This window comes from Nothobranchius furzeri, chromosome 1, assembly GCF_043380555.1.
Source record: "Nothobranchius furzeri strain GRZ-AD chromosome 1, NfurGRZ-RIMD1, whole genome shotgun sequence".
In the NCBI taxonomy this organism is placed as follows: domain Eukaryota; kingdom Metazoa; phylum Chordata; class Actinopteri; order Cyprinodontiformes; family Nothobranchiidae; genus Nothobranchius; species Nothobranchius furzeri.
Genome location: NC_091741.1, coordinates 38,059,586 through 38,084,694, shown reverse-complemented (window position 1 = coordinate 38,084,694; position 25,109 = coordinate 38,059,586). Strand labels below are relative to the sequence as shown.

Sequence of the window (25,109 nt, the reverse complement as noted above, 5' to 3'; positions counted from 1 at the left end):
CATCAGTGGCAGATGTGCTAGTTTCTAGACTGTACGCGCTGGCTAGGTCTTGAATATGAAAGAAAACATCTGGGTTCCTAGTACAAGGTTTGTCATAGGGTAAACATTGTTTCTTTAATTCCTTAACAGTGGCTTCATGTTGAAACTCCACAATAATCTGATCACAGTTTGGTAACTTAATGCGCCTGTTAACTGGTCCGAATCCTTCCATAAACCCAAAGACTTCGTTATCAAGGTCTGTATCAGTTAACCCACTGATTAAAACAGCATTTGAAACTTTGACCTTTTCTGTTTTCACAACTTCCATTTTAAAACACTCAAAAGTACCAATAATGCCAAAATGGCAAACCACTGTGACCTCCAGGCACTCTTATGATGTCAGTCAATGGTTAGCTAAGGTAACAACTCTACAATTCTCCTGGCTGGCTCGCCAAGTTTTATGTAACCGGATTACAGGATACAATAAGATAATTAAAAGAAAAAATAAACAAATGGGCCAATAATTAGGTTCGGGGAGAATTGGAGGTTGTTTAAGAATGACTGGAGTCACGGGTATAGCATGAAACGGTTTATATACTAAATTTTAATAATAATGGGAGATATAACACATAAAGATAACACATAAAAACAGATGAAAACAATCGACAATAGTAAAATGGTCGGTATGAGATTTGATCATATGAGTCACAAGTCAGCCGGCGTCAAGTCAAATCCCCACGCTTGGGGTGAAAGTCAGAGTCCGGTGGTGCGATTTTTTCCTACCACACCGTTGAGATTGTTCACAGAAGAGAGCAGTCTGCTCTTCAGTTACTTGAGATGTCCTGGTTCGTTCAGTGGTTAAGGCTCGCCATCTCCCTCGTCAGGAAGAAATCCAGTTCTCGTTCCAAGTGAGTGATCATAGGAGTCGGGATCAAACCCAAGGAAAAAAAAAAACCCAGCCTGTAAACAACAGGACTGTTAGCAAGTTGGCATCGACCCTTCTCGTCACATCACAGCATAAAGTCTTACAGACTTAAACAAATGCTTCACTCTATTGGCATAGCCAATCATGTTTGGGTTCACAGTTCAACTAACATAACATCAATTTGATTGTCTATTAAAATAATTCTCAGTAGCTCTGGAAATATAATTACATATGACAACAATTGTTCAGCTCAATAGGCTCAGTTAGATTCTATTACTCTACACTATTCGACAAGAAATACATTCATGACAACAAGGATACATTTAGTTGTGTTTCTATACAGCATTGTGACACCTTGTATATCTGTAACACAATAAATAAATAAATAAATAAACAAACAAATAAATAAATAAATAAATAAAATTTTCTATAACAAAATTAAACAAAATATAAATTCTGGTCCTTTGGTCCACCTTTGTAAAATAATTCCTCCCTAATCAGTTAGCTTTTATTTATTTTTATTTATCTATTTTTTTTTATTATTAAATGTTTGGTTAAGGGACGCATTGCTAATTCTATGGCGTTAGCTATAACGCCCCTGAGGACCTTGTACATCTAGGCCGTACCACCGTTAACTGGCGGTTTGAGCCGTTAACTCCTGGGAATCCCATATGCCGTACCGCCGTTAACTGGCGGTTTGAGCCGTTAACTCCTATATGCCCTACCACCGTTAACTGGTAGTTTGAGATGTTAACTCCTGGGATCTAACGTCTAGCAGCCCACTGCTGTCACCTCGGTTGCTGTAATTAGCTTTTTGAATTTAATAATTTACTGAATTTAATCTCATTCACTCACCAACGCGCTCCAACGGTTCCCTCCTACAGAGGATTGGTTCACTCTGTCGTCTCCACACAAATCTATAAGAATGGAATTAATTTGATAAGCTATTTAAGTTTCCTTTTTTTTTTTAAGTTGCATCGTTAGCTTTTTCTCTTCTTTTTTCTTTACTCACCGCGTTGGTTCCAAGTTCCTAGCTCTTATTAGAAGGAGTCAAGTCCGCCTCTCCCTCTATCTATGCGGCACCCAAATCAGGGTTCTTCACGGCCTCGACCGTTGTTTTTTTTTCTCTCTCTCTCTCTCTCTAACCGCTCAGTCTTTGCTTTCTGTATCTGCGTGCTGCACAGCCGTTTGTCTCTCCTCTCGCTCAGCTGCGTCGCACGGTTTTATTTCGCGGAGGCGGGACTTATTTCTCTCAGCCAATGAAATTTCAGATTCCCACCTGGACCAATAGTATACAGCTTTCCTCTTCTGTTTCTGTTAGTGATGTTCAAGATTCTTGTTTTAACCGATGTTTAATATTAAACTCGTTATTTTAGTTATTCACCCTTCCAATAATTCATTATGAAATTATCTATTAGTTAATTAGATATCTATTAATTAGTATTGTTAATTTCCTTAATTTATATTTTATATTTTATCTAAATTGAGGATGGATCATATTAGTAAGCCAATTAGTTAATACCTCATTAAGGTTCTAGCTTCTGGGTTACATCTCTTTAAAGCGAGTTCTGCTGAGTTTAGGAGCCTTCTTCTATCTAAATGATTCACCTGTAAGAAACCCTCTGAATATGTTCGGGCACAATGAAGCTCAGTAAAAAGCTTCCAAACCCTGAAGAAAACCGTGAAAGGATCTGGAGGAAACCTGGATGCTGAAGCTGAGCAAAGGCTGAGGAAATAAAAAGAGCTGACATTTGGACAGAAGATGCTGCTCTGACCTCTTGAAACCTTTAAAAGATGTCTGCGCTGTCTCAGACCAGCTGACTCCTAACAATAAACGATGTTTATCCCTCCCAAACAACGTCAGTCTATCGCTGTTTGACACAGATTCCTTCAGACGCGTGTGTCTGTGTGTTCAGGTTCCCAGCGAGAGCGAGAAGGTGGTGGTGGAGCAGCTTTTCCAGCGAGACAGCATCGTACGACAGAGTCAGGTAACAAATTCAGATTCCTGGGTGATGGAGGCAGCTTAGAGGACCTTTCTCCAACAGCACTACTCAGCCTAAAACGGCTTGGTACAGCGTGGGTTAACTCAGCACAGCTCACCTCAGTGTTGCTGGTTTTCCTGGCAGCTCCGTGGCAAAGATTGGGTGCGCCCCTCATAGTGTGTGTGGGGGGGGGGAAGGTGCTGGGGAGGGGTACATCTTTACTCGTGATCCGTATTCTACACAGAGACGCAACTCGGCACAAAAATGTCGGTGATGTTGAACAATCTTCTCAGTTTTTGGCTTTTTGTCAGACTCCGAGCCGGGACATGGCAGTGACTCCACCCACTAGCCAGTCAGTGGCTGACAGTGGCGTTTGTGGACTGGGTCAGCGTTCTTCCAGCCACAGGGAACCAGCAACTGAAAAGTTGGGGGACAATACTGAACCGTGCTTTAGGAAAAGGTGGCCAGATCTAACCGCACCCACCCGAATGGCGCTGAGAATGGCTGTTGGAAATTTGCGTCCTCCTACAGATAAATAGATGTGTTTCTGTTGTTCATTCTCACTCGCTTCACTACAGCTGGTTGTTGATTGGCTGGAGAGCATTGCCAAGGATCAGACGGGAGATTTTTCAGATAAAATTGAATACTACGCTAAAAATGTCTGCTGGTAAGTTCCTGCTTTTCTGTTTCTTGTAAATTTTACAGACGCGTGTGTTTAAACATCATTTGTGTTGTTCAGGGAAAACACGCTGCATGCACTGAAGACGAGGATGAAGAGCGGCTCCGCCTTTTCCATTCCTCTGGTCACTGAGCTGGTGAGCCTCTCTTCTGCACCACTAACCACATTTTAAACTCCTCTCTCCGAGCCACAGAGACGAATGATTTGTCTCCTCAGGACCCCGACGCTCCTCTACGACAGCGACGCCCCCTGGTGGATCTGGACTTGGAGGATGACGCCCGACTCCTAAAGAACCTGTTCACCCTGATCCGAGCGGGGTTGACGGAGGAGGTGAAGGAGCAGATATCCGTTCATAAATGTGGAATTTCAACTAGAGGCTTTAACTAAAAATACAATCTGTCTCGCCTCAAACACGGCAGAAGTAGTGAACCAGAGAGCTCTCACGGCAGTTTTCTGGCAAACGCTTCAAATAGAATTAAGAAGTCATAAACATAAAGGTCACAACCTTAAAGGTTTTTATGGACATGTAAGAGGCTAAGACTCCAACTTGTTTAGCATAGAAATAGTTTGGTAAGATTTGGACGCAGACTCACACTAATAAACGTCTCTGAAGGGAAAAGTGAGCCGTTTCATTTTGATCTACAGGCTCAGAGGCTGTGCAGACGCTGCGGTCAGGCCTGGAGAGCTGCGACTTTAGAAGGATGGAAACTTTACCACGACCCCAACATGACCTCAGGTAACACCTGACCTCAGAGAGGCTGTGTGCACCGCCTACCCGCTCCACACAGGTCCGGTCAGAGCTGATGTGAGCGGCTGTGAATTTGGATGGTCCTGCCCCTGCCACAGCAAATATTCTGTTGCCTAGCAACCGCGGTGACGCTAAACGAAGTGAAAACTTAACTTGGTGGAAACTACTGCACACTCCATGTTTGCTTCCCCATCATCTTTATTCATCATGCTGCCTCACTGCCACCTAGGACTGACTGAATAGTGTTTGGTGTTCGCCTCGAGAGCAACCTGCTGGCTTGATGGTCATCTGTAAGTCGCTTTGGACAAAAGCGTCTGCTGAACACATAAACAAACTTGGCACATGAAGAACTACAGTACCCACCGTGCAAGCTCGTTTATGATTTTTCTTATAATTTTTATGGATGTATTTAAAAAAAACAAACATGCAAACACAACAGCTTTAAGCTTTTTATGTTTTTAACCATCAGATGTTAATTTTCCAGCATTTAAAACTAATCCTCTCATTGATACGCAGTGAAAATGGAAGGATGACGCACCTGGATTTGGACGCAGCCATAGTCCACATTTACACTCCGACACTTAACTCGTTCACTGCGACTAAAGGCGTCTTGCATTTTTTTACTGTGTGGGCGTCGGACGAGCCCCCGCACCGTGAGAACAAACATCCCAGCTCTAAAGCTGATCTTCATCCGCGTACGTCACACGTCACGTGATCAGGAAGCAGAACATCCATGTGTTAGGAGATCGTTTTGGGCCGCTGCTGTAAAAAAAGTGAGGCGCGAACTGGAAAAGCTTCTGCCGATCACAATTCAACAACGGATTATGAAAGAACGGATAACGCTCGAAACGCGCGGATTCTTCCTGATGTAAGAGGTGAGTCTCCTCTTTGTTTTGGTTGTTTTGGCGTCGACATCATCCTAGCGCGCAGCGTTCTGTGACTCTTAAAAAAAACAGTAAAAACGGTGAGAAACGCCAGCAGCGAATGAGTTAAAGGAATATTTCAGTCATTCTGACATCTTGTTCTATCTCTTAATTTATCCACCGACATCCTGCCTGCTGGTGACATCACTGATTAGGCAGCGTCAGAGGTAATGGCTAGCCACATCTGTAACAAGTTTTCTTGACTCCTCTGAGATTACGCCGACCGTTTTCTCCTGACCTCCTGAAACCCACCTGGATTAATTCTGCCGCTCCTTCTGCTCCTGACGCTCTCTGAAGGTTCCTTGGGCCCGTGTGAAGGATTAGTAAATCATCCTCACTGCTGGTGAAAACTTTACCTCCACCATCCTCTGATGTTTTCTCTCACTCTGGTCTCCCTGCAGGTAGTTCACAGTTGCAGCCTGCTGAAGGAAACCCAAACAGAGGGATCTGGAAGGCCTGTTGCTGGAGGATGGCAGAAGAGGTACGGTGCACTTAAAGTTCAGCTGAAACTGAGAAAAAACAACGGTATGAACCGAAACGCCTGTATGTTTCAGGACCAGTTAAACCGATATGAGAAGGCGATCTACGCCGGCCTGAGCGGAAACCTCAAACCAGTAATTCCATTTACAAAGTAGAGGAGTGATCAGATTGATGCGTTGACCTGTGGAGGTGACTGGTGGTTTTTGTTCAGCTCCTTTCAGTGTGTGAGTCATGGGAGGACTGTGTGTGGGCCTACTTCAGAGTGATGGTCGACTCGCTGGTAGAGAAAGAGCTTATGTCGTCGGGCATGGCCCATCAGGAAGTAGAGTCGCTACCCCGAGAATATCTGGAGGCCAAGTAGGAAACACATTAACTGGAAGAAAATATTCCAAAATAAAGTTTCTGACGACTGTACTGTCTGGGGTTTTCTTCACAGTTGGACCATGGAAAAGGTTTTTGAGGATCTCCAAGCGTCAGAATCAAAGGTGACGCTCTCGCCGACCGATTGTGTGGATTAAAATGAGAAATGTCTGACAGCGCCTCATCCTGAAGCTCTTTCTGTGTTTATGTTCAGAGAGTTCTGGATGAAAGTAAAGAACATCATCACATCATCCAGAAGTTTGTCATCCTGGGAGATCTTGACGGTAAAACAACCCAAATCTTTGTTGTTGTTTTTTTCTTATGGAGGCTGAAAGGGATCAAAAAGCTGCTGATGGGCACGGGCCAGCGTGTTCCCTCGCCCGGACCCGGGTCACCGGGGCTCCCCTCTGGAGCCAGGCCTGGAGGTGGGGCACGATGGCGAGCGCCTGGTGGCCGGGCTTTTACTCGTGGAGCCCGGCCGGGCACAGCCCAAAGAGGAAACGTAGGTCCCCCTTTCCATGAGTTCACCACATGTGGAAGGGGCCGGGTGGTAGCTGTATGCAGGGACCTTGGAGGTCTGATCCTCGGCTACAAAAGCTGGCTCTCAGTATGTGGAATGTCACCTCTCTGGTGGGGAAGGAGCCGGAGTTGGTGGGTGGGGTTGAGATGTTCTGACTAGATATAGTCGGACTCACCTCGACGCATGGCTCTGGCTCCAGAACCAGTTTCCTTGAGAGGGGTTGGACTTTCTACCACTCTGGAGTTGCTCCCACTGAGAGGCGCCGAGCAGGGGTGGGCATACTAGTTGCCCCCCATCTTGGTGCCTGTACGTTGGGGTTTACCCCAGTGAACGAGAGGGTAGCCTCCCTCCGCCTCCGTGTGGGGGGACGGGTTCTGACTGTGGTCTGTGCTTCTGCACCAAACTGCAGCTCAGACTACCCACCCTTTTTGGAGACCTTGGAGGGGGTGCTGGAAAGCGCTCCTTCAAGTGACTCCCTCGTTCCGCTGCAGGACTTTAACGCTCATGCGGACAACGACAGTGAGACCTGGGCCCTCATTTGTCGACCGTTCGTAGAAAGGGTCCTCTATTCCCTCTTACGACTGAAATTTAGAATGTGTGTGTGCGGTGGCCTCTCGTACGCACGTCTGATGGTAAATCCCAACCTGTGCGTACCCAGGTGCTCGTGTCCGTTCTCAGTAATTTACATACAGAAATGGACTGGAATCGGATTAATGCGGTTTGTCTGTCGCGCCACAAAGGGTCCCAAACCACAGCATAGCAGCAGGATTTGTTTTGAGATCAGAGCGCTCATGGAGATGGCGTTCCCTTCAGAGAGCACGCTCTGCTAAATCCTCCATTAACACAGATCAGCCGTGATATTAAGTCAGATTTCCATCGGTCACGGGTGTCTTTTATTGGTTTTAGCACTAATTATGTGAAAAAGCCATTTTTCCACCGACATAATTACATACTGGTACCGGCAGTCCAAACGGAATGCAGGTCGGATGATCACAGAGGCAAAAACACATGTGTGGGAGGAGTTTGGTGAGCCCATGTAGCAAGACTTCCGTATAGCTTTGAGAGGAGATTCAAAGCTCTTGATTTACAGGTCGATCTGCATTCCTACCCTGACCTATGGTCACGAGCTTTGGGTAGTAACCTAAAGAATGAGAGCACGGATACAAGCGTCCGAAATGAGTTTTCTCCGCAGGGTGGCTGGGCTCTCCCTTAGAGATAGGGTGAGAAGCTCAGTCATCCGGGAGGGGCTTGAAGTAGACCCGCTGCTCCTCCACATCGAGAGGAGCCAGCTGAAGTGGCTTGGGCATCTGATCAGGATGCCTCCTGGACGCCTCCCTGGTGAGGTTTTCCGGGCACGTCCAACCGGGAGGAGACCTAAAGGTAGACCCAGGACACGCTGGGGGGACTTTGTCTCTCGACTGGCCAGGGAACGCCTTAGGGTTCCCATGCCATACCATGCCATAGTTTACTTATACAGCACATTTAAAACGCAGCATGGGAGCTGCCCAAAGTGCTGCACAGGCTGGACCAAATCACGACCAATCAAAGCAACAAAAACAGAAGATAAAAATACCGATCAGTAAAAGCAAATAAAAAATGAGGAATACTAAGAACACAATAAAACACTAAAACGAGTCACGGTCTAAAAGCCAAATCGTAGAAGTGGGTCTTTAAACGAGATTTAAAAAGTAAGCAGGTCAGAGAGATGGGGAGATGCCAGGTCATCGAGTGCTTTAAAGACAAAAGTCAATAACTCAGTAGCTGCTGAGAGGGAAGTCTGGGCCTCTCGGCTTAGGCTGCTGCCCCCGCGACCCGACTCCGGATAAGCGGCTGAAAATGGATGGATGGAGTTTAGTTGTTTTTTTTTAATATATATTTTTTTAAGTTTAGTGTTTCAATCTGATTTTCTCCTTGAGAGCCAAAGGAAGCTGCTTTAGTTTTAGCTTTGTTACAAAAGGGATAAAACTGTGTTCAGGAATGGATGGAAAACAAAAATTTTAACAGGCAGATTCTCTATTTTATAAATGGTGTTTACAGTTTTTCCACAAAAATAAGCAATCAATGATGAACAAGAGTCTGCTTCTAGACCTGCAGAAAGAGAAAAAAGGGAAATATAAAATCAACATTATTTTACTGAACAATCACGATAATAAGTCACAGTGCATTTAGTGGCAACCACAGCCTTAAGACCTGTGTTGAACGTGCCCAAGTCCATACTTATGAGAGCACCTAGTAAGCACCTGTGTGTGTACACACGCTTGTTTTTGTAAGGTTTCTCTATAGGAGCGTCCAATAGAGAGTGTGAGGGGCCACAGATCTGCCCCCTAAAGATGTGTAGGAGACAGGGGGAGCTCCAAGTCTCAGAAATCCAGGAGCTGCCCCAGAGCACAGGGACCCCAGGGAGACAGTGACCAGAAAAGCCCCTACCCCCTCAAGAGGCGCAGAGGATCGCCCTGGGGGCCACAACCAGCAGCCGGCAAAGTCCTGGGAGACATCAGCGGCAAGCCCACAGGCCCGCCCCGCAGCCTCCCACCCCCAAGCCGGCTGAGCCCGGGACCCGGATCCCACCAGGCAACCACCGGATCAATCAGGCAGATGCCAAAAATCTTAAACCCCTCTGACCCGGGAGCCGCGGACACTCAGGCAGACCGAAGCACCACACTACACACCAAGTGCCGCAGGAGGAGGGTAGGCGAAGATGTGTAGCAGCACAAGAAGTCCCAGGAGAGGGGAGGAGTCCAAGACCCCACCTGACATATACAGCCATACACAGACACAGTCACACTCCCTCCCTCATGCTCTCACACACACATACAAGACTCACAAAAATGCACACTGGACACCCACTCATGCTCCCCATACACACCCTATTCACTCTGGTCCCGGTACTGCTGCACATTGGGTACAACCATCACCGATTCCCAGAGTTCGACCCTTTCTGCTGGGGTGCTGATGAGCAGGCTTCCCCGCCCAACGTTGAACAAAGCGACCCACCACTCCAGACCCTAGCAGATGGCCAGATCCCCCTTAGATGGCCAGATCCCCCTTCAAGCCTCCAGCCTCAGGAAGCCAAGTGACAACAGAGGTGTGCTAAGACCCCTAGTCTCCCTCCGCCTGCTCCAATATAGTGTTGGTGCGTGTTAATGAGGTGTATTCCATGGCTGTGGTGAGCGGGCAGTGCAGGCATCGTCTGGCCCACGCCAGCTGATGCCACCACACCACCCCTCTTCCCCCCACAGCCCTCGGTGTCTAAGTGCAGTTTAAAATTGGAAGTGGGCACCGGCACTCGGGAGGAGGCTGAAAGATCCCCTTGCCAAATGCTGTCGAGTGTGCTCACTCTCAAGGCCCTAAGTGTGTGTTTGCGTGGAATGTCTTGGTGGAAGTGTTTAAGGTGCAAATGGAATTGGGGGGGCAGGCTGTTTGTCATGAATAAACGGTAATGTGAGAATCAGGCATGAGTTCAGATGAACCTTCTGTTCATCTCATCATTATGAAGCCGATTCTAGAGAGCGCTAAATGAGCTCCGAGGGTTCGTTTCTGCTCTGTTGTCTGAGGCTGCTTTAAACTTGGTGTTGATAGCTCTGATGTGAAGCTAAATTCAAAGGATTTGTTTTTCTTGTGTCGTCTAACCTTTGTAAAGGACTGAACTGAACTATATAACTAAAACTGGTTTAACCCTAACCTGTCGCCGCTGACGGGATTGGACATGCGCACTTCTCGTTACCATAATTCCTGAACCGTTCAAGATATCTGTAAAATTCCAAAAGTGCTGAAAAGATTAAAAATGGGGCTTTCTGTGCATATACAGTACATTACGGTAGCCCCCGGGATTACCTGTCTTGAGCGCAACGAATCACAACACAGATTCAGAGACGTGCCGAGTTTGTCATCCAAAATGCTCCGTTTTATCACTTTTGAATGGCTGATCAGATTCAAAAAAATTCCAACAGTTCCTAAAAGTACATAAAAGCAGCTTTCCAACAATCTATAGCATGAAGCAATCAGAGTTAGGGAAAATATCGCTACCAGGAGAAATCCTGCTGTACAGCCTGATTGAAACTGAGCGCCGCGCCGCGGTGAAAGCGGATAACGGAACGGGGAAGCTAATTAGCATCAAAAGCCAGCATGAAATTATGGAAATGCCTTAAAGAAAATCAACACAATCTATTAAGTGTCCCAGAAGGCTTTTATCTGAAGACGGTGACCACGAAAGGACAGATCTCCAGTGAACCAGAGTATGAATGTTTGTTCAGTCTTTTTTTTATTTTTTTTATTTGAACAACCCTCAATTATTTGCTAATTGTAAAATTCAGCTTCACTCCAGCATTATTTATCTTTTTACAATAAATTATTTTTGCTAAAACAAAAGTTTTTGGTATAGCAGTGCACGGTGTGCAAGAGAAGCATCCCATGGCGGTGTGAGGTGTGCAGGACTCTGCCTGCAGCTGGAGAGAAACTGCTTCAAGGTCTACCACATCAAATAAAAACGTCTGAAAGTTTACAAAATAAATGGTCTTAAAACCGCTAAAAAAGATACAAAGGTTCAAACTTTTTTTAAGAATAGATGCATTTCAGTTCAAAGTTTAAATTGTTCATTCCATATTGTTTGCCCAGTCATTTTGAAGTTCCTGTTCAGTAATAAATGTAAAAAATTCAAATCCGTTTTTTGCTTTTTTCACTTTTAAGCTGATTTTTTAAAGGCTTTAATAGAAATAAATTCTAAATACAAACCATACACTGAAAGCTGAGGTTGTTCTGAAAAAAGGAGAACAGTTACACACACTTTGCACTTTTTATTACAATTTTACAGCCATAAGATTAAAAAAATACCAGGCGGCCCTGTTATAATTATGGTCATGAGAGGGTTAAACATCAGGCAGCTGGAGCCAGCAGAGAGCGTTGACGCTAACGTGTGTGTATGTTGTGATTTATGTAAATAATAATATCCAGACATCTTTATTCTGAAGCCTCGTTTCCTTTTTAGGCTCTTACTGTTTAAACTTTAAAGTTTTAGGTTCAAACGAGAGACAAACCACCTATGTTTCGCAATCAGGTCTAATGGAGGAGTTCTCTGATTGGCTAGCATCCTCTAAGCCCCTCCCATTCCACCTGCTGCGTTTTATGACCCACCTGGTGCTGTTCTTTCGCTCTCTGGGGTTGTCTTTGAAGGTAAGGTTGACCAGAGTGTATCTTTGTCCCACAAACGACCTCTAACCAACTCGAACTACGTAAAGTTGATTGATCGCGTTGACGACTCGTTTCAGGAGGAAGTGTGCGTCGATGTGCTGAAAGCGTACATCTCACTTCTGATCCGGGACGAGCAGACCGACCTCGTGGCGAGTTACGTAGGACAACTTCCTGTTGATCTGGCCACCGCTCAGTACGCAGTCTTCTTGGAGACGATCACCCAGCCAGAGCTCCGCCCCCGATGCCTGCAGCTCGCTGTGGAAGCAGGTGAGACGGGACGTGTTGAACGCAGAAACCAGACAGCCTTAACGACATCCGTACTGAGATGTTTGTGTTTCCGTAGGTCTGGATGTTTCAGCGATAACGAAGCTGGTGGTGGAGACCGTGTTGGAGAGAGACGACACTGATTTTACACATCACAGTCAGACCATCGAGACGGCAACGACCAAAGTGAAAAACAAATCCTCCATTTTCCTTTATGTAGTGGGAAAATAGGCCCCCATCTTCATTCAGATTGCACCTTTTCAGGGACTTTAGTTTTCATACTTCAGACTGTAATGTCATCTTTTATGGCCTCATGGACTGGTTGTTGTAGGGTGATGTGACATTTCGTATTCTGTGATTTAATGGTCACCTCATCTCACTGGGTACTTTTGATTGAGTGCCGCCATTCTCTGACAGGAGGACCAGAGGAAAATCAATGTGATTGATTGGCTGCTGTTTGACCCCGCCCATCGAGCCGAGGCTCTGAAGCAGTCCAACGCCATCATGAGAAGATTCCTCGGTATTTTTGCTGTTACGAGTGTTTTAGTCGTTTTGCTCCAGCGAGGATTTCACCGACGACTCTTTGTCTCTCAGCGCTGCAGAAGCACGACGCAGCCAAAGCTGTTTTCTCTAAAGTTCCTGAAGACTCAATGAGGAAGATATACTCTCAGTGGACGAGTGTTGGTCAGACCGGTCCTCTTCCTGCTGAGGATGAGAACGCCATCAGAGAACACCTGTGCATCAGAGCCTACCTGGTCTGTTACCTTCTTGCCTGTTTAAGCATGCGTTAGTTTGTCTTTCTGCAAAATACTTTAGTTTGTAGTCAAACTCAAAGTTATCGCAAGTTGTGTTCAGCAACTGAGGAAGGGAAAGGTAGGCCTTAAAATGGAGCACACGTGTGTGTAGCTCTTCACAGCCTCCGTGTAGATGTGTGAATGGATTAATGATGCGCTGTAGTGTAAAGCGCTTTGGGGTCCTCTGACTCTGAAAGGCGCTACACACGCCAAGGTCATTTATCATTAAACTCATTCGCTTCCAGCGTTTTTACTGTTTTTTTTAGAGTCACAGAACGTTGCGCGCTAGGATGATGTCGACGCCAAAACAACCAAAACAAAGCGGAGACTCACCTCTTACATCAGGAAGAAACCGCGCGTTTCGAGCGTTATCCGTTCTTTCATAATCCGTTGTTGAATTGTGATCGGCAGAAGCTTTTCCGGTTCGCGCCTCACTTTTTTTACAGCAGCGTTCCAAAACGATCTCCTAACACATGGATGTTCTGCTTCCTGATCACGTGACGTGTGACGTACGCGGATGAAGATCGACTTCAGAGCTGAGATGTTTGTTCTCACGTTGCGGGGGCTCGTCCGACGCCCACACAGTAAAAACATGCAGATGACGACTTAAGTCGTCAGTGGCAGTGAACGAGTTAAACAGAGAGGAGGTCATCTAGCGTTGGCATCACTTTCAGCCACCTTTCACGTGGAGGAGGATGAGGGTTCAGGAAAGGTTTTGTAGCTGGATGAGCAGAATTGAAATGGTAAATGGTCTGTATTTGATATAGCGCCTTCTAGCGTCCTGGAACCCCCCAAGGTGCTTTACAACACACACACACATTCACACACTGGTGGGGATGAGCTACGATGTAGCCACAGCTGCCCTGGGGCGCCCTGACAGAGGCAAGGCTGCCGAGCACTGGCGCCACCGGTCCCTCCGACCACCACCAGCAGGCGAGGGCGGTTAAGTGTCTTGCCCAAGGACACAACAGCAGACTGAGCAGGGCTAGAACCTGCAACCTTCCGATTACGGAGCGAGCACTCCTGTGCCACGAAATTTAAACGATGACGGTAAAATAATAATATTAATAATAATAATATAGGGATGCCTTTTAAGGGTGAATTAAATCACGATTTTGAGCGTCTATTCTATAAAAGACACTGAGCTAAAAACTGAGCGTCATTCACAATATTTGACCAAACAGACAAAACACCGTTATTTCTCAACACCAGCTTTTAGTTTGAATCTCATCGCAAAAGCCAGATTATGGATGTCTCCTAGCAACGATGCAGGTTTAGTAGTTCTGACTTTCACAGCTGTTGAATGTGTCTCTTTAGGTGGATGACAGCGGTACACTGATGTGATTGTGTGTCGTTGGTCCAACAGGAAGCTCACGAGGCCTTTACCGACTGGTTCAGTCACAGCAGTTCAGCACCAAAAAAACCAGCACCTGCGCCCGAGGCCAAGTTCACCGAGAGGGTGGCCAACGAGATGAAAGAGAAGGATTACCAGGTACACCAGCTACAGAGATTAAATATAATCCAGCCCCTGTCGTTTATATTTTCCTTGAGCTGCTGCTTCTCCAGCAGCAGTTTTTCATGTTTAGAGTTTATAGAGGCAGCAGAGACACGCAAGACGTCACCAAAGGGTGCAAAATGTGAGATTGCGTTAAATGTCCCCTTCAAATGAAGAAGTGATTATAACAGGATTCTGCACATCGTCCCACGGCGGTGAGGAGGTGATTCAACCATTTTATTCAACAGGAAACATGTAAAACATGCAGGACAGTCGTCCCAGAGGACCGACACCCGGAACACACCAGACGCGGAAGCACGACGCCGCGAAGCGCTGTGCACGACGAGCAACGGCCGTTTCCGCATGAGCTCTCATTTTTTCGTGAGCCGCGTCCATTTTGGCAGGAAGTCGAACTAAAACAGGAGGCAGGCCGGTAGATTTAACAAAATAAAGAAAATTTTCTAAATAAAACACCGCGATTGATAAATGTAATCATTTTTGTGTTTCTAAACAGACTAGAGAGATGAAAATGAACAAACACACACACACACACACACACACACACGTCTGCAGAGAAACAGTGTTTCCATAATTTTAAATGCAGTTTTTACAGCAAAAGACGGATTTAATAAACTTGAATAGAAACAAATATGTTTAATTCAAAGGTAACTACAACAGTATTGTACACTTCCACACACACTTACCCATTTAGAAAAGAACTGGTCTGCAAAACAGCAGCAGGACCAGCGCAGTTTCTGATAACAAGCAGGGCCAGCTGGTTACACACACACACACACGCACGCATGCATGCACGGGAATGGGGTTCGGGGGGGATTGGAAAACAGTAGGCGTGAGCAGAAGTGCTCGCCGGAAATTATCGCCTGATGTGAACAGAGGAGCAGCGGGTGTGTTCTGGGCGTGAAGCTGGCCACCTGCGGCGTAAAGGTTCCATAAGAACTGAATCTGTTGGACAGAACCAGAAGTAAATGTGTAGATTCAAGTTGAAGGATGCAAAAAGTACAGGTGAAACGGGAAAAATTACAATCTGGTACAAAAGTTCACTGATGTCACTAATTCAGTCTAAAAGGTGAAACGAATCAGAGACCGACTCATTCCAGGCAAATCCAGATGTTATGACTGTGGCTTACAGCTGATGAAACCCACACGTTCAAAACCTCCGGCAGTCAGACTGTTGTGAAAAGGCTCAATATTCTAGACTCGGGGAAGACTCTGATCAGCTGATGAAGCCAGAACAGCTGCAGAGGGTTCCTGAGCCTTTAGATGGTCTCTCAGTCTGAGCTGCGTTACTGACATAAATGGTTAGTTTCACCTGTAAGCTCCAGGAAGTGAATCCTGTTGTTCTCCAGAACCCAGCTGCACCTGTAACTAAAGCTTCTGGGTGTTTTTGCTGAATAAATGCAAAAAAATTAGTTTTATTAGGTTCAGTGTTTAGGCTAATACTGCATCTGTGTCCAGGGCAGAATTCAATAACTTCCTTCAGTCCTTCACAATAAGAGTCTCAAACATGCATTCCTCAAATCAACCAAAGCTCATATAAGTAGTTTATTATAATTACTGTTTACATTGAGGTCCATCTGTTTTTTTGTCTACTCATGAGTCCCGTCGCAACGTTATGATCCAAACAACCTAAAGGGTATAAACAGATAAATAGATCAATAGTTTTATTAGTTTACCGTTAGCATTGTTATCATTCCCTCTGCTGGTAGCACCGGCACCTCTCCGCTACGCTGGAACATTCTGGAAGGTTCTGCAAGCCTACGAAGGGATCAAATTCTGTCTGTAGTTAGCTGAAGTCTCTTCTGGTGGTTTCTGGCCAAAATGACCTTTTATGCTGCTGTGCAGCTTTAAAACAATTTAGTTTGTGTGTCTCGACGATATTTTAGAGCATTAATAATGATTTACAATTCAAGATTCAATAGATTATATTGTCAACATGCTTAATCAAAGGCTTCTCTTCAGCACCGGGCCCATTGTGTTTAAGCCTTTTAGACTGCTTTGGTAACGTGTTGCTGTGTGTTTGGTGTCTCAGGCCGCTCTGACCACCTGGTCATGTCGTCTGGACGTTCTTACTGAAGATGTGAAGGAGAGGATCTACAACGTGCTGCTGTTTGTGGACGGAGGCTGGATGGTCGACACCAGACAGGTAACGGAAATGTTTAAAAATAAATAACACATGAAGGGATGGATTGAAGTTATGTTAATAAAAACACTTATTAAACCTCAGCACCTGTTGGTTTTTGTTTGCAGGAGTCTGATCCGAACGCAGAGCGCAGCCACCAGATGGCAGCGTTACGCTCTCTCTGTCTTCCTCGTCTCACCTTCTTGTTGCTAAGCGTGCTGCAGAGTTCCTCCAGACACAAGGAGGCGCTGCGCATGGCGGACATAATCTCATCTGACCAGCACCGCCTCTACCAGGTAACTGGACACAAAACGGGTCAAAAAATGAATGTGACTTTGGCCCAATCTCGATGCTCGCGCTGCGCCCTGCTGTAAGGCTTCGAGTGTGTAGTACACAAGTGTGCAAATAGTTGCAGAGTTGAGGCAACGCAAGCCGGGATGCTGTCGCTGTGATACTTTTTTCAAAAACCTTAACAACTTAAACAGCCAAACAGTTATTTGAAATAAATTTATATTTATTGCTGCTTTGTCTAAAAGTTTTAGAACATCAACTAATCCTCGTAAAATGAACTAATTTCATTAGAAAATACTTGTTTTCAGAAAAGGAACTTGAGCCTTTTCTCCCGCAGCAATGACTTGTGGGTAATACCCTTGCCCGAGGCCCGCATCGCTGCAGACATGGGTGAAGGGCAGGTTAAGGGTGCAATGAGGGCGTGGTCAACTCCTGCACTTGAGAATGAGGACACCCTACGCACTCGCACCCCCACAAGAGCGCAAGGGTGCAAGTGCGAGTATTGAGATTGGGCCCTAGTGTTTTTTCTTCTTGGAGGATATAAAAATGTTTTTTTTAAAGGGAATGAACTTCATATTAAATTTAAACAAATTTGCACAGAAACATGTTTGCTGTTTGCAGGTTTTCTCTAAAGAAGAGCTGAGGAGGTTTCTTCAGAAGCTGCGGGACTCGTCGCTCGCTCTGCTGGACCAAGGACTCGACCCGCTGGGCTACGAGCTGCAGCCATAATCACAATACACACACAGACAAGGAAGTTTGTTTTTGCTAATAAAATGTATGGATCTCATGCTGGTGTGTTTTTACCTGAAGGTTTCAGGTTTTAGTTCAATACTCATATTAAACAGCCTTCTCTCAAGTATGTGCAGAATGTCCGCTGCATAAGTAAATTTAGGGAAAAACACGCTGCCAACATCTGATTTTTAACATAACGCATCAGAAAATTTGACAACTGAATGACTATAATTATAAATCTAAAAAAAAGTGTGCTATACTTATGGAAATAATATGCAGCTTTAAATGCAATGAAAGACTGTTAAATCCAGCTTTTTCTAAAAACCTTAAATCACTGGAAACATTCTCCAGTGCTAAAGGCTGAACGCTTGATGGCTGCAGTGATGACGGCTGGTATTTCCTTTAACTGGTGTCAACTTACTGGTAATGGGAAACTAGATGAAACTAGACTCAAAAGGTTGAAAACAAATGAACGTCCAATTTTCCTGATCATAAAACAGCAATCACATACTTTTTAAAACTTCTTCAAGCTGTGTGAGATCCTGTTTACATTTATTTTCAGTATTCTGTTTTTTTTAAACCTGGTGAAACAAAAATCAAATCTCATCTCTAAGAGTAATCCAGTCCAGCGAAGCAGAACAGTGGAAAATAGTGACATGTTACAACAAAAGCACAATGTCCGGCAACAACCTGCTGACAAAAGCAATATTTATTTCCTTGGTACCAATTAGAAATGGAGTGTAATTTATTGCAGAGTATGTGGATAAGTTAAATGTATTGATTTCAGTCATTTATATAGAGTAATATGTTTTAGGAAAAACTTATACATTTTTAATAAATTAAATTGTAAAATCGTGTAAAAACAGATATTTTTATATCTATATTCGGTTTAAGAATAGAAATCTTAAGATTCTAGCTTTATTTGTTGTATGATAATTAGATTTTTGTAATCTAAACTCAAAAAGTAGATTTTATGAAGGGCATGTCTCAAAATAATCGATTTTCTCTTGAAATCGCTCTTTGTGGGATGATGTATGATTCTGGTGCTGAGGAGGAACTTCAAAGATTTTTTTTTATTTTAAACTTCCATCAAAAACATTATTGTTTGCTTGGAAATACATTTTAAAAATAATAACTAACGAATGATCCTGAAACATCTTTAGCCTTACTTTCAAAATTGTTGTTTTCGCGTGAATTTTTTTGCGCTTTACGTTATTTAAACCAACTTCCGGCCCTCGCGAGCGTTAACTCGTTCAGGTTCTAACGCTCAGCTGTTAACAAACCGAAGCGGAGTTTTGTTGCGGCTGCGGTACGGGCAGTTGGTGAATAAACGTGAGTTTGGGATAGAATATAACACGCTAACAGAGGTGAGTACGCGCTGTTTACGCTCAACTACCGCTAAGTTCACGAACTGGAAAAGAAAAGTTAGTGCTAGCAGCAGCAGGCCGCAAAGCCTCGATGTTTCCTGATGGAGGACTCGTTGAGTGGCGGATGTCGCCGCTTTCTTCCTTTAAAGCTTGACTTGTCTACTTTTCTGCGTCATGTCTAAAATAATAAGGCAGCATACGTGCATATTTGACATAACTTGGACAGCTGTGTAAAATAACTTAAGTTGTCATGTTTAGTAAACTGGACTTTCGGATTTTACTGTTTGGTTTTAAAATTGGATGCTATTTTCTCCCCCCTAAAAGTGGATGAGTAATAAATTCCGTAAGTGTGAGTCAAGCTGAGGATAAAAGTGGTCTCTCAGTTCTGTTGGTTCTGCTCAGACTGACCCAGTCTCTCTGGGTTGGTCCGGACATGTCCAGACAAATCTCCAACGGTGACGTAAGCAGCCCCGCCGCGGTTCGGAAACGCATTCGGTGTGTCCAGTTCCACTAAAGATGCCCGGACACATCCACGCAGCGGCGCCGGCCGCTTGTGCATCTTGGTTTTAGCTCAGAGACCAGACTTTTAAATGAGCCCTTTGATGCATGAATTATGAAATCACCAACCATGATTTTTTAAACAATTTTTGTCATTCTTCTTTAGGTGTGAATGAAACAAATTTCAACAAATATTTTTTGTAATATTTAATAATTTACAAATAATTTATTCCATGTTCACCTCAGTGGACAGCGTGCATTCTGAACATGAAATACGTTTGCTTGCCTTACTGAAGTCCAAATGGAGGGGCTCAAATGCAATAAAGTCTTCAACAGCTGTGCTTAATAGCAAAAACAAATAACAATTCTGAGTACCCGTCCACTGTTATGCATCAAAGGGTTAATCACTTTAAAACTAGAAAATAAATGTTGTTTATGTCAACATTGAAGATGAGTAAGCAGTTTTCGCTTAAATTTAACAAAGTAAAAGCATTTTTTATAACGCATACAAAAATAAAAAAACTAAAATATTTAGAAAATCGTTTTCTAGAAATAATGAAAAGCGAATGAAGCTTATCCTGATTAAATCACCTGTTTTTGGTGTGCTTTGATTAAATGGTGAAATTAGTTGTTTCCTACGTGTATTGTCACCCCTGAAATGTAAACATTTTAAGGTTTAACGGATTACTGATGAAGTAATTGTTGAATCAAACAGTGTGACATTTCATTGAATTTATAATTTAAATAAATGTGCTGATTTGCTGTTTGTGTAGCCGAGTTAGGGATGATCATGTGTTTCTAAGTAAAATGAGTCTAATATTAGTAATATGTGAGACGGTGGCAATGGTTTAGAAAATGTCACGTTGCTTTTATGTGCATTTGGTTTGTGCTACCTTAAAAGAAAATGGTGTTTACCCAAATGATCAGGCAGCCCAGGTAACTAAGATGAAAGGATTGTGTGATAACCACTAAGGTCATCGGACCCGGTGTGTTTGGGTCAGGATCACTATTTAGTTAATATAAATCATGTTTTAAACTTTTTCCACTTATTGGTTCTGATGCTCTGCCAAAGCGAAGATCGACACCTGCCTCTTCCTGTGAAGAGGCTCTGCTCATCAGTGTCTGGTTAATAGTTACCAGTGTGTGGTTAGTTAGCCACCAGGGCAGGGTGACTCGCTCTGGACTAGTCCCGGCATGTCTACACAGAGCATGATTAAATCAGCTGTTACAGTCAACCTGTGGGTTGTTGTGGTGCTGCTGAGTCAGCCCTGATAGGTTCTGGTCCGGTCTGGGCTGGGCTTCTGGGGCTGATCTAGTCCCAACATGTCTGGAGAGGATATAAGTGGCAGCAGCAGAGCTCTGCTTCCACTCAGATGGCACTTTATCTGCTTGTATTTGCACAGGATGAGCTGCTGAGGAGAACCAGCTGTAAATACAGGTAAGACTTTAACCTTTTTTACCTGAAATGTCATTCACCGCTCATTTGATGCCTTTTATCCCCACAAAGATGTTGGAAACCGAAATTCTACCCTGAAAGTTGTAATTAATGACTCACCTTAGACCCTTTTTTATTTCATGCTTATTTGCAGGTTTTAATCTGATTTGTTTAAAGTTTTTTTTATCTGCCTCAGAAATGCTGAAAAAAGCTGTTTTTTTGGGTCAATGATCAAACCAATCATTTAAACATATGGTGTCCTACTAGTAGGATTGTAAACAAGCCTCTAATTGGTCAGTTTGTCCAGAAAAATAAAAAATGTTCTTTATTGATCAACTCAGAACTAAAGACATCTTTGTTACGTTCTTACTGTGTCTGATTTCTAAACGCATTTTTAGTTCTTAAACACTGAAAGGGTTCCTCTTTACCTTGCTGACTGGTTTGTTCGCGGCTGAAACGGAGCAGGAAGTGACGCCACCATCAGCGTCAGCTCTGAGGAAGTTTGCAGCCGCAAACGAAACCTTATCTGTGTTTAAGAAAGAACCAAAAATGCAGTAAAGGTATTTTTGTTTTAAATAATCGCCAGATTAGCCATCATCTGGTTTATCTTGTTTAGAAGAGGCAGAATAAAACATCTCAGTGGCGCGTGTTTGTCCTGCAGAGACGGAAATCTTCCATCATGTCTGCCGACGGCACACTCAACACCGACACGACGAATGAAGGCAAGCTGGTGGGTAACGCTCGCGCTGCTGTTTTCATTTAGTTTATTCCTGAGTGACTTAGCATTTCCCCATGTGTTCAGGTCCGGCCCACAGCGGAGTTCTGCTCCTTACTGAAACACGCCGGCGCCACTAAAGAGATCTTCACCATGAAGGAGGTGCGAGAGAATCAAACCCAACATTCACATTTCTTCAGCTTTTATTTTCTGAGCTCTAGAGTACAGGGCGTTGTTTAAAGAGCAAGTCACCCCCTACCAGAGTCCAACTCCACTCTCACTTCATGTTTGAAAAATGCAACAAATGCTGTTGCCTGGCAGACCGAGAAGGCGGAGCTGCTAACAAATACACACACACACAGGCTCACGACAGCATTGTGACATCATAATGTACCAGTTTACATCACAGCGTACCTCTTAGCCAATAGCGGTGGCAGATTTAAATTAAAATACAGTGCAGAGTTTTTACCTGACAACGGCACAACACTGCCAGTTTTAGGCAGAATATTTAAATTTGAACTAAGATGCACTGAAGTGCCAAATTATTGACGACACGTGTCTGCAGCACGATTAGACACTCGCTTATTTAGTTTATCAGCAAAAAAAAGTTTATTTGGGGGTGACTTGCTCTTTAAATAACAACAACGCTGAAACATTCTGGTTAACCCACGAGTTTTTGGTGGCTCCCACCCCTCCAGGTGATGTTCTACCTGGGCCAGTACATCATCCAGAAGCAGCTGTATGACCAGAAACAGCAGCACATGGTCCACTGTGCCCAGGATGCTCTGGGTCGGGTTCTGGGAGTCGATAGCTTCTCCATCAAAGAGCCTCGGTGAGTGGAAGGCGGTTCTGCTACGGACGCGTCTTGAAAATGGAAAGGTTTGATGTTGAACCGAACCCTGTGTGTGTTTCAGGGTTCTGTTTGCGATGATCACCAAGAACCTGGTGACCGTGAAGAACCAAGGTACCGCTGCCGTCTCCGAAAAGAAAAAGTTCGATCAGAACCGTTTGTGTGTGGGAAAAGAGATGTCTGATAAATAATCTCCTCTAATAAGCCGAGGATTAGATTTAATCTCGGGGAGGAAACAAACCAGCTGATCTCCCTCAGGCTGCTGATTCGTAACTTCCAGATGTTTGTTTCCAGATTCAACATCAAACTCAAGTGAAGGACCCGGCAGCCGGACGGACGAGAGGACAGAAGAAAGGACACAGGTGAGACGGATTATCTAATAAACGTCCCAGACTCAAGTTCTGGTTCTGCTCGACAGAAATAAAACATCAAAAGTTAGATTTAACTACTTTAACTAAATCAGATGTTGGACCTAAAGCAGCAGGTCAAGGCCAACAGGACAAGTGTCCCACAGGAAGATCGGCTCCAGAGAGTTGGCTCTGCCGCTCTCGCTGCTTCTCTGATTTGGATTCAGCTGCGTGGACCAGACCGGTTCTGGAACCAAAGCATTACCGGCGCCCTGCAGAGGTGATGTCAGGAGTTACAGCTAATCTGGATTGTGTTTCAGGTTGCTGAAACGGAGGCCCAGTCTTCATCTCCAGACAGGAGGAGGCGGCGCAGGAGGAGCAGCAGCAGGAGCAATGAACCAGGTGAGTTTCTCCTCTTGAGTTGCACCTGGTCCCAGTTCCACACCTGTGATGTAAACCCCACCCACCTTATGTCCACAGGCCCCTCCCACAGCAGAGAGGAAGGTAAGGAGGAGGAAGAGTTGGAGGAGGATGAGGAGGTCAGGAAGAGGAGGAGGTCAGACAGCTACTCGCTGACCTTTGATGACAGCTTGTCGTGGTGTGTGATTGGTGGACTGGGGGGTGGGCGGGACACTCGCAGCTGCCAATCATCTGACTCTCACAGCACGGTAAGTTTCTCTCGCTCTCTCTCTCTCTCTCTCTCTCTCTCTCTCACACACACACACACACACACACACACACACACACACACACACACACACACGTAACAGTTTCTAATGTGTGTGTCTAGTCTGAGAGGTCAGAGGTCACGGTTGCAGCCTTGGAGTCTGACAGCGACAACTTCAGTGTGGAGTTTGAGGTGGAATCCATAGATTCTGATGATTATGATGAAGACGATGCTTCTGTGTCTGCAGACGACCAGGTGAGCAGAACCTCAACGTCCTGGTAAACATCACCGACAACCATGATAACTATTCCTACTTTTATTGTGAAGGGCTGCAGGAAGTGTTTGAGTTCTGAACCTGGTTTTCAGTGGTGTGTGTGTGTGGTGAGAGCATTTTGTTTACCTGTTCATTTGTGTCTTCAGGTGTATGAACTCACCATCTACGAGGCAGAGGATGACTCCTTTGATGAAGATACTGAGATCACAGAAGCTGTGAGTGTATGCGCGTGCACGCACACACGCACGCATGCACGCACACACACACACTGACTGGGCTGCTCTTCCTCTCCAGGACTACTGGCAGTGTCTGAAGTGTGACGGGTTGAATCCTCCTCTACCCAGAAACTGTCGGCACTGCTGGACTCTGCGTCAGGATTGGCTCCCAGAGGCGTCCGTCAACTCTAAGGTCCTGCCCACAAAGTCATGCGCCCAATCAGCAGCCAAAGAAACTTCAGGTACTCATCTGTAATGTAACTAATAAAACTAACGTCCCCCCCCCCTGAAGAATGAGCGTAACTCATTCTCCACATGAGTTTTCTTGATTCGTTATTAATTTGATGTTTTTGGTTCTCTAAAGGAAACATTTATATTTTTATTTTAGTTTAAATTCCAGACAAAAGCCAAACTCGGTGCTGACCTGCTAAAGCAGAATCTGTAGTTGGTCACAGAACAGTTAGGTTTGAAGATTCATTAGAGCAACAGCTGACCTCGGACCAACTTTGTCCTGAAGGTTCCGACATCGAGGAGAATGAAGGAGTTGATGTTCCAGATGGAAAAGGATTAAAAAGTCCTTCAAACTCCCAGACGGAGTCTCAGGATCTCCTCTCCCAGCCTTCATCCTCCTCCAAGGAGACACCGGGCTCATCCGACTCCCAGCCTTCGTCGTCCGACTCCCAGGAGCTTCTTCCTTCTCAGTCTTCTCAGCCGAAGTCCGTCCCAGATCGGCTACCGGACTCGTGTCTGGATCCGTGTCTCATCTGTCAGTCCCAACAGAAGAACGGCGTCATCGTCCACGGACAGACGGGACATCTGATGTCCTGCTACGCGTGTGCCCGGAAGCTGAAGAGGAGGAACAAGTTGTGTCCGGTCTGCCGTCTGCCCATCCAGGCGGTCGTCATGACGTACTTCTGAGAAGCTCTGTGTCCTCGCCGTCACCTACCTCACCGAAGGGGAATGTTCGTCTCCCGGTTCAGGAGACACGACTCGGGTTGTTGTTAACTTTAATAAATCTTTAGTTGTTCACAGTAGTTTGCTGGAGTATCTGGTTTATCTTTTTTTTTTGTTTTTATTTTGAGTTTGACATTGTACAACTTGGTTTAACAAACCCTGACGTTGAGCAGAACAGTCACAAAAGCAAAAAGAAACTAATTAATTAATTTGTTTTAAATAAATAAATAAAAGAGAAGACCTTCTATAAAGAATAGAAATAAAATTATTTAGTTTCATCGCTAAAAT

The 25,109-nt window shown here is 44.7% G+C and overlaps 2 protein-coding genes across 6 annotated transcripts in view; both read left to right on the top strand.

Annotated features, from left to right (window-relative positions):
* nup107 (nucleoporin 107) overlaps nucleotides 1-17,554 on the top strand; it is a 32,312-nt gene extending 14,758 nt beyond the window's left edge. Inside the window, exons 9-27 of the mRNA XM_070545842.1 lie at nucleotides 2,821-2,892; nucleotides 3,465-3,553; nucleotides 3,626-3,701; nucleotides 3,782-3,895; nucleotides 4,211-4,301; nucleotides 5,638-5,717; nucleotides 5,791-5,850; nucleotides 5,928-6,073; nucleotides 6,153-6,201; nucleotides 6,291-6,360; nucleotides 11,650-11,765; nucleotides 11,861-12,050; nucleotides 12,127-12,233; nucleotides 12,465-12,567; nucleotides 12,642-12,802; nucleotides 14,208-14,333; nucleotides 16,387-16,500; nucleotides 16,605-16,772; nucleotides 17,389-17,554. Coding sequence (XP_070401943.1) covers nucleotides 2,821-2,892; nucleotides 3,465-3,553; nucleotides 3,626-3,701; nucleotides 3,782-3,895; nucleotides 4,211-4,301; nucleotides 5,638-5,717; nucleotides 5,791-5,850; nucleotides 5,928-6,073; nucleotides 6,153-6,201; nucleotides 6,291-6,360; nucleotides 11,650-11,765; nucleotides 11,861-12,050; nucleotides 12,127-12,233; nucleotides 12,465-12,567; nucleotides 12,642-12,802; nucleotides 14,208-14,333; nucleotides 16,387-16,500; nucleotides 16,605-16,772; nucleotides 17,389-17,496 — 2,040 coding nt within the window. The 3' untranslated portion in view covers nucleotides 17,497-17,554. The remainder of the gene's footprint in view (nucleotides 1-2,820; nucleotides 2,893-3,464; nucleotides 3,554-3,625; nucleotides 3,702-3,781; nucleotides 3,896-4,210; nucleotides 4,302-5,637; nucleotides 5,718-5,790; nucleotides 5,851-5,927; nucleotides 6,074-6,152; nucleotides 6,202-6,290; nucleotides 6,361-11,649; nucleotides 11,766-11,860; nucleotides 12,051-12,126; nucleotides 12,234-12,464; nucleotides 12,568-12,641; nucleotides 12,803-14,207; nucleotides 14,334-16,386; nucleotides 16,501-16,604; nucleotides 16,773-17,388) is intronic.
* A 1,174-nt stretch (nucleotides 17,555-18,728) lies between these two features.
* Nucleotides 18,729-24,901, top strand: mdm2 (MDM2 proto-oncogene). 5 transcript variants are annotated; one of them, XM_070545926.1, is made up of 14 exons: nucleotides 18,729-18,866; nucleotides 20,768-20,802; nucleotides 21,265-21,359; nucleotides 21,461-21,529; nucleotides 21,602-21,676; nucleotides 22,213-22,346; nucleotides 22,429-22,478; nucleotides 22,659-22,726; nucleotides 23,032-23,113; nucleotides 23,192-23,379; nucleotides 23,502-23,633; nucleotides 23,799-23,867; nucleotides 23,947-24,109; nucleotides 24,385-24,901. In XM_070545926.1, exons 4-14 carry the CDS (start codon nucleotides 21,479-21,481, stop codon nucleotides 24,783-24,785), a joined length of 1,413 nt encoding a protein of 470 aa, XP_070402027.1. In that variant the 5' UTR covers nucleotides 18,729-18,866; nucleotides 20,768-20,802; nucleotides 21,265-21,359; nucleotides 21,461-21,478; the 3' UTR covers nucleotides 24,786-24,901. The 5 variants fall into 5 exon arrangements, with proteins under 5 accessions (XP_070402027.1, XP_070401961.1, XP_070401989.1 ...); XM_070545860.1 differs by lacking the exon at nucleotides 21,265-21,359; XM_070545888.1 differs by lacking the exon at nucleotides 21,265-21,359 and having other exon boundaries at nucleotides 21,416-21,529.
* The last annotated feature ends 208 nt before the right edge of the window (nucleotides 24,902-25,109 follow it).

Bases quoted from the DNA above. Each gene is read 5' to 3' on its own strand.
- mdm2 (XM_070545860.1), top strand. From the start codon at position 21,479: ATGTCTGCCGACGGCACACTCAACACCGACACGACGAATGAAGGCAAG. The intron at 22,727-23,031 runs GTGAGACGGATT...ATTGTGTTTCAG, and splicing joins GGACAGAAGAAAGGACACAG to GTTGCTGAAACGGAGGCCCA. The intron at 23,634-23,798 runs GTGAGCAGAACC...TTGTGTCTTCAG, and splicing joins CTGTGTCTGCAGACGACCAG to GTGTATGAACTCACCATCTA.